Source organism: Vigna unguiculata, chromosome 7 (assembly GCF_004118075.2).
Source record: "Vigna unguiculata cultivar IT97K-499-35 chromosome 7, ASM411807v1, whole genome shotgun sequence".
NCBI lineage: Eukaryota > Viridiplantae > Streptophyta > Magnoliopsida > Fabales > Fabaceae > Vigna > Vigna unguiculata.
Window position 1 is genome coordinate 40,587,465 of NC_040285.1, and position 19,120 is coordinate 40,606,584.

At 37.4% G+C, this 19,120-nt stretch overlaps 1 protein-coding gene and 1 pseudogene across 4 annotated transcripts; both read right to left on the bottom strand.

The window, feature by feature from the left end:
• Nucleotides 1-71: 71 nt before the first annotated feature.
• LOC114189550 (clathrin interactor EPSIN 2) lies at nucleotides 72-5,969 on the bottom strand. 3 transcript variants are annotated; one of them, XM_028078143.1, is made up of 13 exons: nucleotides 5,701-5,969; nucleotides 4,774-4,840; nucleotides 4,633-4,684; nucleotides 4,357-4,436; nucleotides 4,206-4,284; nucleotides 3,872-3,955; nucleotides 3,596-3,741; nucleotides 3,038-3,382; nucleotides 2,788-2,874; nucleotides 2,569-2,723; nucleotides 2,071-2,255; nucleotides 809-1,688; nucleotides 72-713 (listed from the first exon to the last, which is right to left on the bottom strand). In XM_028078143.1, the coding sequence occupies exons 2-13, from the start codon at nucleotides 4,806-4,808 to the stop codon at nucleotides 319-321; spliced, it is 2,523 nt and encodes an 840-aa protein (XP_027933944.1). In that variant the 5' UTR covers nucleotides 4,809-4,840; nucleotides 5,701-5,969; the 3' UTR covers nucleotides 72-318. The 3 variants fall into 3 exon arrangements, with proteins under 3 accessions (XP_027933944.1, XP_027933946.1, XP_027933947.1); XM_028078145.1 differs by having other exon boundaries at nucleotides 5,879-5,957; XM_028078146.1 differs by lacking the exon at nucleotides 5,701-5,969 and adding an exon at nucleotides 5,098-5,119.
• Nucleotides 5,970-10,082: 4,113 nt separating this feature from the next.
• Nucleotides 10,083-15,165, bottom strand: LOC114190065 (annotated as a pseudogene). Its single transcript, XR_003605763.1, has 3 exons — nucleotides 13,579-15,165; nucleotides 10,585-12,766; nucleotides 10,083-10,492 (listed from the first exon to the last, which is right to left on the bottom strand). The product of XR_003605763.1 is annotated as an extensin-2-like (transcript).
• Between the last annotated feature and the right edge of the window lie 3,955 nt (nucleotides 15,166-19,120).

Genomic DNA, 19,120 nt, shown 5'->3' on the forward strand with positions numbered 1-19,120 from the left:
AAAACTATTCAATATTATTAACTGCGAGTTCATAATTCGAACATGGATGTAGAATAGGCGCAAAGGGAAAATAACATATTAAACATCGTACCACTAGTTAATAAAAAAAAAGGTGAAAACTCTAGTAGTGATATTTGATCCGTTCCCTGGTACACAATGATGATGCCACGAATGAGGTATTGACATGCTATCCTATCTTCCAGGTATAATGCTCAATCAATCTCATACACTTTGATATTACTATCTAAGTATAATGCTCTATAAATCTCACACAATTTGTCTGACATCGGTAATGGTATCTAGGTACAATGGTCAATCTCATCGGTAGCCACCAAGGCCATAAGGATATTGAGGATAACCACCACCTGTTCCCATCATGGAGTTATAATTACCAGGCATGTTAGACCCAGGAGGCACTCCGGGAGGTGCAGCTGGTGGCTGCATCTGCCCCATGCCCCTCATGTTCATACCCATCCCCATAGACATGTTCATACCTCCGTAGCTTCTCATTCCCATACCCATACCCAATGGGTTTGAGGTAGGTGGTCTAAGAGCACCAGAACCAACCCGGCCCATGCCTGAACCAGATCCCATGGCTTTACCCATGGTTACCGTTGACGTTACCGATGTAGTGGTGGGCTTCTCCATCCTCTTCTCCTTCCTATTAATTGCATCAAAGTCCACTCCAATATTTGCTAAAGGGTTTGTTTTAGCTGCAAATGAAAAAGATGAGAAGTTAGTGTTCATCCATCCAGAAAAGAACCCAACTTGGAAACAGTGTGATAAGGTATGTAAGCACAACACTCACGTCCAGATATATTCAAATTAACCAAACCCCTGCTTAGTGTATCTGCCCAGACTGTGGATTTTGTTTCAAACTTGTCCTTGGAGGATGGTTGAGAAACAGCATTCTGCAAAGCATGTACTTGGTGTTGTGCCATTAAGCTTCCGCTGTTAAACTGTGATGCTGGATCAATGGGGGATTGAGAAGACAAATAGTTGGCACTCTGCCCCATTGAAACTTGAGGAGCCGTGTGTGCAGGAATAAGGGCCATAGATCCCTGTACATAGGTCTGGTTCACGTGTCCACCTTGCGTTTGAGGGAACGTGCCGGAAGCTCCTTCAGTCATAGAACCAGCCTGGGGAGGGAATCCACCATATACATGACTACCTGATTGCACGGGTTGGTGGGTGTGAGATGGGAAGGGTTGCTGTGTATGTTGTTGACCAGTGGGATTCGATGACAGGGTTTGTAGCAGTTGGCCTCCAGGAACTGAAACGGCCTCTGTGGCAGGTTGACTGGTTCCAGCCGAGAAACCTTGCTGCGCATGTTGTCCAGACTCTGCAAAAAAGGATTGTGCTGCCATTTGCCCTGATGAAGCTGAAAAGGAGGATGAGGCTTGAGCATCAGGATGAGCTGAAATGTTCTGCTGCGAAGTTGTCCCAGGTAATGGCGGAAGTGGAAGAATGTCTGCAAGAATATCAGTTTCTTGTGATGGTGACAAAAAATGAGTGTCACGGGCTTGGGGCGGAGCAGAAAATGAGTCTCCAAACCCAAAGTTGGAGACTGATTCTGTGTTAGAACCACTTGGCTGGGATGGACTCTGATGAATCTGGGGTTGAGGCGGAGGAGTTTCAGCGGAAGGAATGGCCTTAAACGGTGAATTACCAAACGGGTCTTCAAACACCTGCAAAAGTTAAACCATAAAAAAACCAGGATTAACAGAGATGAACTCTCGTCAAAGGATATAAAAGGAAATGTTTTACACGCACTAAGCTGCAGAAGCACATACAAAAATTATTCGAAGCATAAGCACAGTAAATATGCCCCTCAGTAACACAACTCTTTCTAGTTTTTAGGTTCCCCTCCATTCATCATAATCCACAGACAGATGTTACAGTAATTAGTATGCTACATTTCTTAACATGAAGTTGTACCCTCCTAATTGTTAGCAATCAGCCGTGCAAGAAAATCATTCCAAGCCATACACAACTTTATTCTTATCAATAATACAGCGTATTCAAATACTTTCTTAGAGTGAAGGTATAAACAAACAAGCAAATTCCTACCGGATTGATATTATTAGAAGCAGATGGTGGTGGTGCAAAGGCCACAGTTGAATCAAGGTTTGCGTTGCCTTGAGAGGTTGTTGTTTCTGATGCAGAAGGCACAAGAGCCAGTGCATTTGAAGATAATGATTCAGATAGGGAGCCGAACAAGTCCATTTCAACATTATTAGCAGGAGCTCGCGAAGCTAACAAGAAACATAAAGATATCATTAATATAAAAGCATAAGAATTGTTTCTCGCTAAGAAAGCATAATTAAATAATAACAGAAGCCCTTAAAAATCATCAAAATTGAACTAAAATCCACAAATTGTTTTGGACCGATTTTCTGTTATGTTTTTAGATTGGTTTGGTTTTGAACACTCCTACTACATGGTAGTTACCACAAGAACATTGCATACTTAGGAGCAGAGTACAAGAGGTAAAACATTCAGGAATAACAAACAGGTTGTCCCCCACCCTATGCAATTCAAAACAAAGAAACAAAGAACTTGCCACACCTGATACAGGATGACCACGAGGATCAAATTCATCAAAAGCCTCAACTTCTCGGTTTCCAGATGTTGCAGTAGTGGCAGCAGCAGTTGTTTGTGGTGGGTTATTACTTACAGGAGAAGAGCCTTTTGGGGCAGATGCAGCTGAAATTCCCCCATCCCTGCAATCAAAGTGATATAGTAACAAATATCTTCAGAATAAGTAATCTCTTATTAAATTCATACCTTTCATTGTGTACAGGGCTTTTAGAAACAGCTTCTTCATAACTGGGAGGAGCACCCACATTTTGCTCAGAAAGTTTTCGCTCTAACCTGTCCATTGAATTGTACATGGTGAACAAAAATAATGCTAAATGGTCATTATGCATGGATGTTAGATCCAAAACCAAATGAACCCCAAGAACTATAATCAAGATCAATCATCATCATCATTGACCCCCTAAGAAAGAAAGAGTTGGCTATCTCAGGCACATACCGAGATGAACGCTGACCATCATCATCAAAATTATGATCATGATCTCTGTCAGAGCTCCTACTTTTTGAGCCATATTGGTCGTCATCAACACTTCTTCTACGGTACTCGTCATCCCTATAGCCATCTCTTCTATAGCGTTCCTCATTATCTTTGCCATAACGATCTCCCTCACGACTATACCGATCATCATCTCTATAGCCCCATTCTCTTTCTCTGCCATAGCCATGATCACTTCTATCTTCCTCCCTGCTTCCATAACGATCATCTTCATATCTATCCCCATAAGACCCACTGCTAGAATGTGAACCAGGCCTGTACATTCCACCGGTTGAACTGGCGCGAAACCTGGTCAATCATGTGGGGCAATTACATATCTCCTCTAGATTCAGAAACCCACATAAATATTTGCATACTATACCCAGTGTTTTACATTTGTGATCTAGAAAACAAAAATAAATTCAAATACACGAATGATGGACATTACAAAATACAGGTAAAAGAAATATCTTTTCTTCCTCAAAATATATATAATAGTCAAACTAATAAGAGGAGAATTACTTGTCCCTGTTAGCAGCAGCCTTCTGTCTAACCTCTATGATTCTTTCTTTATCACTCACAAGAAGAATGAGATTCTGTGATTTCCTCCTGACATTGTTTCCCTGGTCTCTTCCACTGGAATCAATATATTGAAAATTGGACAATGTCTGTTGATATGAACATTTACAATATTAACAGTTGCATTCTAATTTTTATATCATTTCAATAATATTAAAAGTTTGAGTGAAAAAGACTGAACAATTTATAAATGTTTGCAATTGACAGAATTGAGATTACCGATATTTGATGAGCATGCTCCCTGATTTCCTCTATGACTCGCTCTGACCCATTAGCCACGATGTATTCTAATACTGTCAAAGCCTGTTGTTGAACATTTACTAGATGAATGTTAGTGTCGTTCTTTTCCAAGAGGACATGATAAAAAATTAATGCAAAAAATGCTAGACAGAGTTCTTGAATAAGTATCAAGACAAATTTCATAAACAGTGTACTTCAGTTCATGGATGCGTTTAAGTATTGAAGGCCAAAAAGAAGAGTGTTATGACAATAAACAAAAGAAAAAAAAAATTCAAGTGTAATCTCATCTAAAACATAAAAAGGTACAACAAACCTTATAGACATGCCGCCAATTCTTGCCTGTGTCATTAATCCGCTTCCAGATTATTGTCATGATCATTTGACATTCATAACTGCAAGGGAGCTCAAAGAAATGAGATATTTGTTATACAATATCAAGCATAAACTGATGAATTCAAGCTTACTAATTTCTGGTAGCCTGTGCAATATCTGCTAGAAGTGATCCATGAGGACCCCAGGCTTCATTGTTGGTAGCATCAAGAACCTGGAAGAGGTGAGAGACCAGTCTAATTAAAATTTGCACAGAAGGATCATAATGTGTAAACCAATTTCTTTTGCGAGCAAATATTAGAAAAGTAAATTCAGATTGCAGACTTCACATAAATCCTCACACCATTGTCCTTGTTAGGAGTTATATGCAATTCAGTTTTACAGTAAATGTTAAGAGAACAAAAATTTACCTTCTGTTCTATCCCAGGAACTTTAAGTACTTTCTTATTTACTTCTCTTTTACTGCAAGGATAATGAAGATAGTGAGGAATTATGAAATAGGGCTGAGTTAAAAAATAGTAACAAACCCCACCCTAAACTGTTAGACTTACAGTTCCCTAACAGTTTGACCAATGGCCTTCTTCATTGTAGTCGATCTTCAGAATTAGCGAGCCAAAACTGCCAAGTAAAAATAATATCCCTTTTCAAACATTTGTCATAAACTAATTCAAGAAAAAAACATTTTCTCAGCAACATGACAGCTACTTGAATGCTGAACAATCAGTTAGTTAGAGTTGACTTATTATTCATGAAAGAAGAAACAAGAAGTACAATGTTTGCACAATTTATGATGAAACAATCAGGAAAATGGGCATTAAATATGTATGTCCTTAGTTCTTGGTAGTTGGGAGATGGAAGCAACATCAAAACTTAACTAGAGTTGCATGCCAAATTCTACTACGGAGAAAGAATCAACATCGCTATCTGAAAATAAGTCTGACAAGAACTTTAAACGATCAATCCAAATTCTCAAACATGCAAATGATCAATGCTATGCACGGTCAAACCTCATGAATTTCACTTCACCCATCGTTTCTAATAGCAATCAATGTTCAGACAATCCCAAATTGTACTAGAAAACATGGAAAGACATAAAATAAAGGTCCATGAATGAAATCACAGAAAAAAATAAAGAGAAGAGGACACTATATAATTCTTCAAGCAAAGCTGATTTGGAAAGAACATTGAAAACTTAAAGAGGGGCACCATCACAACTAAACGTAAATCCCAAGCTAATAAATAATTCCAAGAAATGATAAAAGATAAAATCTTTATAAATACCGAGCCAAAATAAGAAGCAAGAAGCAAATTATGCGAGAAACTAAGCAACAAAAGGAAGATCAAAAGGGCCCCCAGAAGAAGTTTGGCACGAAATACTTGAAATTGAGATAGAATAAGGATATCAAATAGAAGCAATAGATGCAAGAAATGAAAAAAGTGAATAAATTGTAGCAAAAGCAGATCTGGGTAAACGGAACCTGATCAAACTAGTCGGCTGAAACCAGAAACTGAAGGTGGATGGGAAGGTAATGAAGAGAGAGAAAATTTTGATTACTAGGAAGACAGCAATAACCAGGTTACAATTTGCAATACTTCTGTGAGTTGTCTGAAAACTAAGATTACGAGGGAAAGAATGAGAAAGGGAGAGAAAAATACAAAGGGTGTCTTTCTTGTTTGCCGTCATTTTTTCTTTCTACCGATTCCCAGTTGAAAGCAAAGAAAATTTACAGTACCCACTGCAACATACTCGAAGGGAATTCAATAATAATAACCTTTTGAGGTCTTTTCTTAATCTACTTTCATGGTAACTTTCAAGTTCTTATCATATCTATTGCAATTTTTTTTATTGCTTTGTATCGGTCAATCTTATTTCTCATCACGATTAAGTCAAAATAACTACATTTCTTCATTGCAAGCAAAATGGGTTCAAAAAGTTGACTCGGTAAAAAGAAAACGAAAGTTTGATACTTTATTCCCATTTGAAGAAAGTCTGGATTTTTATTTCTTTTAGATTATAACAGAGTAAAACAAATTGCTATTATTAAATTAAATTAAAATTTAATAATACTGAATACAAAATTATGACATGGGTATAGATAATATTGAGTGTCTCATTGAAACATTGTACACGATGGTTCATATATAGTATCTTTCAAGGATAAAAACAAAACATGCGTCACTCTCTATCTACCTTAATTGTTCTTCTCAGAGGCAATGTCAAAGTTTGTTGGGCGACAACTATAAGTCTACCTCAGAACTTCACCAATTGTTATATGCAAAAACAAAATCATCAACTCATTCTATTAATAACAATTTATTGAATTGGTTTCTAATTTTGTAAATTATTAATTTATATTCTTTAGTTTCATTTTCATTGAATAATAATTCTTTTTTTTTTTTTTGCATGTAAGTTTTTAGAATAAATGTAAAGAGTTTGTTAGAGATTAATCCGGAGCTTGTTAATAATATAAATGTTTTGGTTTGAGTGTGATTTATTTTGTTGAATTCTTTGTGAATTAAGAAATGTTGTTCTTGCGGTGTATAATAATTATCTTTAGAAATCAATTTAATTACCTATATATTTTTAATTATAAATCTGTCACATCCCATGAACTAATTTTCTTATTTTTACAGTAGTGTTTGATACATGTGGGTAATTGAATATTTGCATTAGGTAAATCTTTTTTAAAAGCTATTTTAAGGAATGGTTTGTATTTATTGTTCTAGTTATTGTAATTAGATAATTTAATGCTTTGACGAAAGATCCAACTAAGATTAATTGAGTGTAGATTGATGACAAATTGAACTAATTTTGTGTGTTTTTCTTTTCAATCAGTTATTATCTTGAATTCTTTTTGTTATTAATAATCATTTATTATTTCTCTTATTCAACACTTTTGAATTTCCATGAACGAACAAAAAGGTTAAAATTAGCGGTAAAATATTTGTATACAAGCGTATAATAAACTTATGCAAAATTACTTTTGAAGTATCCAAATCATTACAAAGCCAAAAAGATATTTGTCTAAGAAAACAAATGTATCCTAATGTATAACAATAGTGTCTTCCATAATGACAACGTAAAATAATAAAACCATTTTTTGCGGGACATAAAAAGTGAAAGAAGTCCTACAGAAATGTTACACGAAAGAATCTTATCTAAGTTTTCACCTCTTTACCGTATGATAGAATGAATGGACATGTGATACTAATTTATGGTGTTGATTATAACAACTTTTTAATATTACTATCATAGTTAACTAGAAGGAAATATATATATATGTATATATATATATATATATATATATTTATTTATTTATTGTACTGTATGGTCCAATGTTGGAGCATCGGTCAAGCGGACCAAGGACAAACGGTCATAGGCCGCCTGTTACATGCGAACCTTTCCTTGGAACGTTGATGTGACAATCTATTCAGAGTGTTTTAAGGGAGTCTACAACCAAACACCCTCTCTGTTCATTTCCATTTGAACTTTGTCTCCACCTCTGTGGAGACCTTCATTCATGAGGACAGCCGACAGGCTGCACGGTCTGCCGATTGGATAGCCACACCAAAACTGGATCAGTAAGTTAAAAGTAAATTAAGATAACACAAGTCAATAATTAAGTTTAAAAAACAATTGGGCCATGATTACGAAACCCTAATCACGGACCCATACAAAAAACTATAAATAGAGGTCCAAGATAAGTTGGTAAGGACATTTAACTCACATTTATTACAACATTTATTGCTATCTCACGATGGGACTTGAACTGACTATCAAAGCCTTGTAGACAAATACACAAATACACCAATCGCTGAGCTGAAGGAGAAAGACTTTGAATAGGAGAAAAGATTGAACAAGCTAGCTGAGGAGAATATCACACAAAAAGACTTGGAGTAATTTAAGTGTTGGAGATAGGTACTTGACCCCTACATCTGATATATATATATATATATATATATATATATATATATATATATATATATATATATATATATATATATATATATATATATATATATATATATATATATATATATATATATATATACGAAAAAGTTCTAAGTCAATTTTTATTAAAAATTAATGCATGTTGGACCCAACAATGTGTTTTGCATGGTGAACCATCAACATAATTTTATTTTACATTAGCAAAGGGACAAAATTACTACCAACAACTAAAGTTAATCCACAGTTGATCCACATTAGCATAGGGTCATAATTAATTATTCAAATCAAATAAGTTACAACCTAAATTATTTTTGGAAAATTTTGCGAAGACTTCATCAGTAAAGAAAAAATGGCCACTAAAAAGTCTATTTCTTAATAAAGTTGTTTATAAAACATGAGCATCACAATGTTTTTTTTCTTATTCAGAAAATATTATTGGTTTAAGCATACAAATTATTTTATGTTTACTATTAAGTAGTTTGAAAAATTATAAAATATTTTATAGTCTTTTTAAATCATTGTGTTTTAAAAAAAAAAATTCTTTAGATTAGGTGATGATGACCAGTTCCTTAAATAGTGGCTAGACCTCTTCTTTATGATGATTGTTGGGTGAGGCATCTTTCTCTTTGTACTTTTATATAACTTAAAAAAATAGATTATTCAGAACTGATGCATGACAGCACCTACAACAAATTAGCCTCAACCCTTTTCTATATTTATGTCTCCCTTTATATAGCAAGTTGCCACTTTCTCTTAGATTAGTTATACCACTTTTGTTTTCTTATAAACAAAGCAATAATTAGTGTTTGTGAGTTCCCATTTTCAATTTTTAGTTGTGCTAATTAGGTAAACATTTTAGCATAATACAAATCATGCGCTAATCATAACTGGATATATGATCATTTAAATTCAAACTATTAATTCATATTTAAATAGTTACAGCTTTTCATTTTATCATCGTCTTAAAAAGTCAAGTCGTGACACAATTTCAAATTTTGACATGATAAAATGAAGTAACTATGATGCTGGTGGAGTGATTTGTGAGTAGTGGTGTGATTTCGATCACTGACAGAAAAAAAAAGTGACCAATAATGCATTGTTGTCATTCATTCATTCATCTTGATGATAACAGAGAGTATACTTTAGAGTCTAATTAAGGGTGAAACAAGGAAAACACAATCAGATATAAATTTCTCTGATCTGTCTTTTAGTAAATATCCGTGACAAATGATGGATTTCATAAAGGGTAGCTTTTTGATGTAATTGCAGCCATGAAAAGTTGTGTGTGGTTTAATCTTGCAAAATTTAGATCACAGATCAACGGTAGAATGATTGTGTCTTGTTTTGTTACACGAAGGACTAAATTAATCTGCATATGTTTAGTGAAATTTCATGAATTAGAAGAAAGGACCCACGAATCAGTTACGAGGATTGTATCTGATTATTCATGGTTATTTAATTAGACAATGGGGAAGGTGGGTGGGTCCACTTCTGTTAATTACAGAATGGGGCCTGCTTGGATATCACTAGAAGAAGACTTGTTTAAAATTTAGCCAAATTAATAATTAACAATTGCTACTTACTCCGAATGAAAGTGATTCAAGATTCCAAAGAAGGAAACATCATTTGCTGTTGCGTCTAAATAATGTACAGCGATTGTTTCTTTACCTTATCAGTTTATCACCAAAACATTAAAGCTGAAAGAAAACTTCAAACACGATACACGGAGAAAATTAAGTAATATAAGAGAGAGAAACGTGATATTGGCCAAAAGTTTGGAGTTTGGTAGAGTGACTGATTCAAGGCTAATAATCGAAAACTGTGATTCCCTTATGGCAGAGAACAGAAGGTTCTAAAAAAGAGTGATTGTTGTTGTTTTTGGTTACTTAAACTTGTGATCTGAAGTGGTTTGAGAGCAGAATTTGAATTGCTGCTTTATTACTATTACTTATTGCAAACACAAGAACGGGTAAAATACAAAAATTCCACGATAAATAGAAAAGCAATCATACACGGCCATATTTTAATCTATGAACAAATAAATTAAAGAGATGACTAAGAGTGGACTGTACTTTTGACTTGGCATTTACACTTTAAATCTCTCTTCCTTGTTTTGATTTGTCCGTGACTTGAACACAATAAGATGAGGACGTGCAAGATGGCCATCAAACAAATAGAATCAAGCGGGTCTGAATCTGAGATATTGTAGCACGTAGATGACACCTTCAGACTTTTATTCAAAGAACTTGGACAGGAAGATAGATATTTCACTTCACTCCAAATGGAGCTTGCCTTTATTCCTTGATGAAAACTACAACCTGAAAATAAAATCAATACAAATTTCAATTACTAAAATTCAGTCGTGTATGTATATATTTACTTGTGAATGTAAGGATGATGGTGAACTTACATGATTTATCGTGAATGGTGGTTCCACAGTGGGAGCTTACTTGTAGATAGGTGGAGGTGGGGAAGCATAGACGTAAGCTGGAGGGGGAGGTGACTTGTAAATGTACTTGGGAGCGGGAGCTGGGGAGGGAGGAGGTGGTGATGAGTAATGGTATGGTGGGGGTGGAGATGGAGAAGGTGGTGGAGGGCTCACGTAGTGGTAAGGAGGTGAAGGATACGACGTCGGTGGTGGAGGGGATTTGTAGTAGTAGGGAGGATGAGGAGTGGGAGATGGTGGAGGAGGACTTTTATAGTAGTAAGGAGGTGGTGGAGATGGGGATGGGGTGGAGGGGATTTGTAGTAGTATGGAGGAGGCGGTGATGGGGATGGTGGTGGTGGTGAGTGGTAGTAGTAGGGAGGGTGTGTGCTCTCTTTAGGTGGGGGTGGGGAATGATAGTAGTAAGGTGGTGGAGGGGATGGTGAAGGTGGTGGTGGAGATTTATAGTAGTATGGGGGAGGAGGGGATGGTGAAGGTGGTGGTGGAGATTTATAGTAGTATGGAGGAGGAGGGGATGGTGAAGGTGGAGGTGGAGATTTATAGTAGTAAGGGGGAGGAGGGGATGGTGAAGGTGGAGGTGGAGATTTATAGTAGTAAGGGGGAGGAGGGGATGGTGAAGGTGGTGGTGGAGATTTATAGTAGTATGGAGGAGGAGGGGATGGTGAAGGTGGGGGTGGAGACTTATAGTAGTATGGAGGGGGAGGAGAGGGTGATGGTGGAGGTGGAGAATGGTAGTAGTATGGGGGTTTAGGTTTTGGTGATGGTGGAGGGGGAGATTTGTAGTAGTATGGAGGGGGAGGTGAGGGGGATGGTGGAGGGGGAGAGTGGTAGTAGTATGGAGGGGGAGGTGAAGGGGATGGTGGAGGTGGAGAGTGGTAGTAGTAGGGAGGTTTAGGCTTTGGTGATGGTGGGGGTGGAGATTGGTAGTAGTAAGGAGGCTTTGGTACTGGTGATGGGGGAGGTGGAGACTTGTAGTAGTATGGAGGTGGTGGAGAAGGTGATGGGGGAGGTGGAGACTTGTAATAGTATGGAGGTTTAGGTTTTGGTGATGGAGGGGGTGGCGATTGGTAGTAGTAAGGCTTTGGTGATGGAGGTGGTGGAGATTGGTAGTAGTAAGGTTTTGGTGAGGGAGGAGGTGGAGATTGGTAGTAGTATGGCTTTGGTGATGGAGGAGGTGGTGATTGGTAGTAGTAAGGTTTAGGTGATGGAGGAGGTGGAGATTGGTAGTAATAAGGTTTAGGTGATGGAGGAGGTGGTGATTGGTAGTAGTATGGCTTTGGTGATGGGGGAGGTGGTGATTGGTAATAGTAAGGCTTAGGTGATGGAGGAGGTGGAGATTGGTAGTAGTAAGGTTTAGGTGATGGAGGAGGTGGTGATTGGTAGTAGTAAGGCTTTGGTGATGGAGGTGGTGGAGATTGGTAGTAGTAAGGCTTTGGTGATGGAGGAGGTGGAGATTGATAGTAGTAAGGCTTTGGTGATGGGGGAGGTGGTGATTGGTAGTAGTAAGGCTTTGGAGATGGTGGAGGTGGAGATTGGTAGTAGTAGGGCTTTGGTGATGGAGGAGGTGGAGATTGGTAGTAGTAAGGTTTTGGTGATGGTGATGGTGGAGGTGGAGATTGGTAGTAGTATGGTTTAGGTGATGGTGGAGGTGGAGAGTGATAATAGTATGGTGGTTGAGGTTTTGGTGATGGTGGAGGTGGAGATTGGTAATAATAGGGAGGTGACTTCACTGGTGGTGGTGGTGATTTGTAAACATAAGTAGGTGATGGTGGTGGTGGTGACTTGTAATAGTAAACTGGAGAGGGAGGAGGAGGTGACTTGTAATAGTATGGAGTTGGTGAAGGCTTAGGCTTTTCACAGTCCTTGAAGTGCTTCTTGGAAGCATAAGCAAATGGCTTAGCCTTCAGCACAACTTCATATTTATCTTTAGATTTCACCTTCAAGTCTGTTCCCTCATTCAGCTTGGTAGGTATGTTGAAGGGCGAGTCCTTAGGTGGGGCATAAAGCTTGGCCTTGCACACTACGGAACCATATTTGGCATAGTCAAAGTCCTTAACTGTGATGCTGTATTTTCCATTGCTCTTAGTTTCACCATAAGCCTTAATGATGTTTCTTCCTGCTTTGCATTTAACCTCCACAGTAGCACCTACATTTACCCAAAATGGTTACAATTCATAAATTCTAACATGCAGGGAGTTATAATTAAAGTGAAACCAAAACAATACTATATTGGTCCCTTACTAAAGCTATACTATCCTTTGTCAGATAGCATATTATATCAGTGAGAATATTATAAAGATTGATATCATGTTAAATTATCTTTGTCTAGTTGATTATTTCTTAATGTATTACAGCCTGTAGCCGATTCTAATAAATCATATTCCTGTTTTTCTTTTATATTTTATGGATCTCCTATTTTGAGATAGTCACCCATATATAATTTTAGTTTGTTTTATTTTCAATTTAAAATATTTAATATTTTAATTGAGATAAATATATTATTAAAATTATAATAATCAATATTCTATTCAACTTTTGAAAGGACAAATCAGAAGGAAAAGTAATCCTCCTAAATATAAAAAGGGTCGGAAATAAGATGCTTTCTAGCAATAATTTAACTTGGTAGACCTTATAATTTGAAATGCCTATTAACCACATCATAAAACGATCACCAGTGCAGGTATTTCAAAAAGGTACTATAGACACTCTAGTTTAGAAACTTATACGTTTTGTTGAACTTTTATTCTCAAACCTGAGAAATATCTATCTTGATAAACGTTAATTAACATAAACGGTTAACTAGACAATAAGAAAAGATGGCAGTGAAAGGAGTAAATTCTAAAAAACAAAGACATGTATGGAAACATAGGAAAAAGAAGCACGTAATGGTAAAACAGAGTGTAATGGTAAAACATTGTAAACATGGAAAAGAATAAAATGAATGTGGTGTGTACGTACCTTTGAGGTGTTTCTTGTTGTGAGACTTTTCGGGATACTCCCAGTCGTAGCACTTGTAGCTGTAGACTTTACCCACAACCTTGACGATCAAGGGGTGGTGGTGGGGATGGTAGGGGTGTGGGGGGTACACAACCGGTGGAGGAGGGGAGCTATAGTAGTAGGGAGGAGGATATTTGGGTGGAGGTGGTGAAGTGTAGTAGTAAGGAGTAGGTGAAGGAGGTGGTGGAGACTTATAGTAGTACGGTTTTGGGGATGGATAGTAAGGGGTCGGTGACGGTGGTGGTGGAGATTTGTAGTAATAGGGAGTTGGTGATGGGGGTGGTGGAGACTTATAGTAGTAGGGAGTTGGTGATGGTGGTGGTGGAGATTTGTAGTAGTAGGGAGTTGGGGATGGATAGTAAGGAGTTGGAGATGGTGGCGGTGGAGATTTATAGTAGTAGGGAGTTGGGGAAGGTGGTGGTGGGGATTTGTAGTAGTAGGGAGTTGGAGATGGTGGCGGTGGAGACTTGTAGTAGTAAGGAGTGGGGGATGGATAGTAAGGAGTTGGGGAGGGTGGTGGTGGAGACTTGTAATAGTAAGGAGTTGGAGATGGAGGAGGAGGAGATTTGTAGTAGTAAGGTGGTGGTGGAGGAGGAGACTTGTAGTAGTATGGGGTTGGAGAGGGTGGTGGTGGAGACTTGTAGTAGTAAGGAGTTGGAGATGGAGGAGGAGGGGATTTGTAGTAGTATGGAGTTGGAGATGGTGGTGGTGGAGACTTATAGTAGTACGGTTTTGGAGATGGAGGAGGAGGAGACTTGTAGTAGTAAGGAGTTGGAGCCGGAGACTTTTCAGGTGGAGGTGGTGACTTGTAGTAGTAAGGTGGTGGAGGAGATGGTGAAGGAGGTGGAGGAGACTTGTAGTAGTACGGGGGAGGAGGAGATGGTGAAGGAGGTGGTGGGGACTTGTAGTAGTACGGTGGAGGAGGAGATGGTGAAGGAGGTGGTGGAGACTTGTAGTAGTAGGGAGGAGGAGGTGAGGGAGAGGGTGGTGGAGGAGACTTGTAGTAGTAAGGTGGTGGAGGAGATGGAGAAGGAGGTGGTGGTGACTTGTAGTAATACGGTGGAGCCTTGTGCTCATAAGGTGGTGGAGGGGGAGACTTGTAGACGTAAGGAGGTGGTGGTGGTGACTTGTAGACGTAAGGAGGAGGAGGTGAAGGAGAGGGTGGTGGTGGTGACTTGTAGACATAAGGTGGAGACTTGTGCTCGTAAGGTGGTGGAGGTGGTGATTTGTACTCATAAGGAGGTGGTGGTGGTGAACTGTACTGGTAGGGTGGAGGAGGAGAATAGTAAGGGTAACCATCAGCATTGACGGAAACCACAGTGATGGAGAGAAGAGCAATGGCAAATGCGAGGGCCATTTGTGGCCGGAGAAGACCCCTTATGGGGTCTCTGCCCCTTGCAGTCATGCGTGGAAGGAAAAAGCCGAGTTCCTCTGGCCAATGCTTCTTCTGAGATCCTCCTCACTGAATTTGGTGGAGGAAGAAGAGGGAAGGGAGAGAAGGTGTTTGTTTGGTGTTAGTGATGACTGACAAAAGCTGCATCAAAATACTTACTACTTATAGTGAGAGTGAGTCGTTAAAGGGGAGCTGTCATGAGGGACCGATTCAAACTATTAAATGCCTTTCATTTTGATTAAAATGCTTTAAATTAGGGTTCCCCAGCTGGCCCTGTGACTTTCTTTAAGCACATTTTGGTAAACTCTTGCTTATTTTGTTTTCCTCCAAATGACCACACCCTTATAACCCTCTATTCCATTCTCCAACTACCGATTAAAATATGCATCACCATCTTATACGTTCCACAATAGTATTCAACACTTGTTTCCCTCTCCCTGCCCAGTTGCCTATCTTGACGATAAAGTAACTCCAAAATGCTTTATTCATAATTTTATCTTTCTACTGTTTTCCAGAGAAGGGAAACAATAATGTGTTTTGCATCACGGATCCATAAGTGCCCATCATTTTTGTTCCGCTCCTCGATGGCAGCCATTGCAAGCTTTCCATCCAATGCTCTTTTCTTTAAGGGTCAAGATATTTTGACTTTTCAATACTATTTTTTTTTTCTGTACATTTCGACCTCAACCTTTTGGCGGTTTCTGCTCAAGAATAATCCAAATTTGGCTTAATTTGCTACACCTCCACGTGTTCGTGGGGCTCCTATACAAATCAAATTAAACTCCATTACAACACAACTATCATCCACTTCTTTAATCTCTCATATACCGTATATCCGCAATTATACAAATACAGAAATCAATTTGTCCCAATGAGTTGATTCCAGTGGGAAGAAGGAGACAGAATGAGAAGTTGCAATGAGAAGAGTACAACTTCATCACCACTTCCTTCACTTCACCTGTTAATGCTTTTTTTCCTTTTTTCTTTTCTTTCTCTTTCCTTAAGAATTTCCTCAGCCATGTGATTCCTCAATGATGAGATTAACATGTGATGATGTTGTCAACACCAGCATGAAGTGCACGTTGCTGCTTTTGCAGCTAATTCGTGGTACCAAAAACTTTAGAGGGAAACAAAAAAGAAAAAAAAGGTAAAAAACAGTAACCAGGGGAAAATGGTGATTTCCAGATTAATTTCGTTTCGTGTATTCTACATTCAACTTTAGCCACTTGTTAATTCATAAATGCTTTTGTCTCTAACATAGATGTTCCTCGGGTGAATCTGAGAGAGGAGTTCAAAGATAAATCTTTGCCCTGTGCATCGGGTTTGGCAATTGACCAATGTCATGTAACAAAATTTATGACAAGAATAAACAAACAATAACTGTAACATGAATGAATGAAACGTGCACACTATTGTTCCCTCATAAACTGTGTTTGGCCCTGTTGGGATAATATAATATAATTGAACAACAACTAAGCATTTCCCAATTAAAAATTGCCCTACTGTCCAAGAGTAGGAGAAATCATGTACGTTTCCCTATGATGCTCCGGACATATCTAGTTTCATATGGTTTGAAGAGTCAAGATTCCCCCTTTTCTCAGCAAATGGAGATTAACAAGTGATTTTTACAGAAGAAGCCCAGTTCTTGAATTTTGAAGGGAAATGTGGTAACTTTTCTCATTTGGGCATTGTAATTATATGCCCCATTGGTCAAGATTAAAACATGGTGCGTGCATTAACTGTGTCCCCATGTGAACCTACTTGTACCTATTTTTCTAATCTCTAATAGCCACCCATCTCATCTCTGTCTCATTGTTTATGATAGTCAATGGCGTGTACTGTAACGTCTCTGAATTGGGGTGTAAATAAACGCAAAATTCGTAAAGGGTTGTTGAGTTGAAGGGAAATTAAAAACTGAGTTGGATAATGGATGCATGCATAATGAGATGGAGATGTGGTAGTGATAGTGGGGTGGAAAAGTTGTAATGCACAGATAGCAGGATTTGACAGTGGCGAACAGTTTGGAAGGGAATTATAAGATAGAGGAAACGTGAGTCCCTTTCGATGTGCTTATAATGTAGGAATGATAGGAGTAAATCACAGTGAAAAAAACAAATCAAACAAAGACTTTTTCTTTTTAAGACCATATGATATGATTATTATATTGAATCGAACATGTTTGGAGGACCACACCATCAACCACTTTTGGTCCTCAAATTCTCTTGTTTAGGTGTGGTGCAGGTTGTTGCAATATGCAGAATCAAGTTATCTCCATCCACCCGTTAATCTCAGCATCTCATCTCCCTGTGATTGCAAGTTTTTCCCTTTTTCTTTTCTTCTTTTCCTGGGAATCAGATCAGTTATGAAGTTATCTAGTTAAAAATTCAGACTTTGGTCTTGTTCTGTTGTTGAGACAGCAAAAACTGTTTATGCAGTACCGATTCATCTGTACAACAAATGCTTTGATTTGAGTAGTCTTTACTCATCTTTGTGAATTTTGTAAACATATCTGTTGTTATTATCATTGTGATGACTTAAAGGTAAAATCGAAAGTGGAATGAAATTTCTTTCTTTCTTTTGTGCTAAAGAGACATTGACTTAACCACCTCCTAATAATGCAAAAATAATCAAAAACAGCAGGACCAAAATGAATGTAAAAAAAAAGACTTTAGGTGCATGATATACATAATGATTGATTCTGCTTGATCTTTCAATAACGAAACTTAAGGGTTATTAGCATTAGCCGTAGCAGACTCGAAACAGAAAACAACACCCTGGAAGTTAAAATGACAACAAAGGACACAATACATTATGAAGAACATGCTGACAGTGACAGGTGCATGCTTATCACAATTAGTTGTTGACCAAACTATGTTAAAGCTAAAATCTGGAAAAAAAAAAATGAATGGTGAGTAAGCAAAACTTGAAAGAAAAATTGTTTCTGTGATGGTGAAGACTGAAAGTACAATATGGGATAGCATAGCAGTAAAAATTTGTGTTGTTTGAGTGATGAGGCCAAAATTTGACTGCAATTTAAAATGGCATAATAATTTTGTTCATTTTTGCACGTGGTGATGGCTGATGGCTGATGGCTGCTGACTGAGATGACAATTATGTATGTATGTATATATGAATGGTGATTTTTTCTGTAAAAGTATCAGTATCAGTATCTGATTCTTATTCTTTTATTATTTATGTATTCCTCTTTAAAGTTTCTTGATCCACACTCTCACATGATTCAGCCATGAAAGAATGGGATGATTCTTTTATCTCCTCTGACCTGATTTGCTTTTAGATAAATTCACAGGAAAAATAACCAAGATTCGTCTTTTTTCTGTTCCCAAACGTTGATAAAAGTTCCCTAATGCAAGTAACATAACACTACCAATTTGCCATTTAAATGCATTGTTTTCTGAGTTGGTGTCTTCTTCTGGTGGCCTTAAAAACCTCTTGAAGAAATGCATGTACTTGTATTTGTTTGGGCATTGGCAAAAGTAAATATAAAGAAATAGAAAGTAAAAACAAGAAGTGAGACAGAGAAGCAGCAGCACAGATGTCTTTAAAAACTGGTGAACAAGTGCACATTTGTCTTCCAATGTTTAAATGCAAAATGTGTTTTTTTAATTATAGTTGTCTTTAAAAGATGAAATCAGAATTGAGAATAATTATGTACAGTGTCTTATATGGTGTCCTTTTATTTTAACTCTTAATAAAAATATTTGTTTTAATTTTATGTAATATTCACTGGATAGCACAAGCATGTAATGTATCAATCGCATTATTGTTGACCCGCACATGATTTTGAACTTTAGGAGACACTTTTATCCTTATTCTTTCCAAGGATATTTTTGTGAACATTTGTCTAGGGAAAGGCAGTACATAATAAAATCTTTTTTTTTTAGCTCTTTTAAAATATTTATTTTCTGTTTTAGTTTTAAAATTTATTCTTTTATAAGTAAGAAGGAGAAAATTTTATTCTTTGAAATGAAATATAAATATTTTGGATCCATATCATGATATGGATGTGTAGTATAAATTTGTGTGATGTTAAGATGTTTAATTTTATTAGATCCTGTTTGTTTGTTTGTAATTATGAATTTGAGAGAGTGA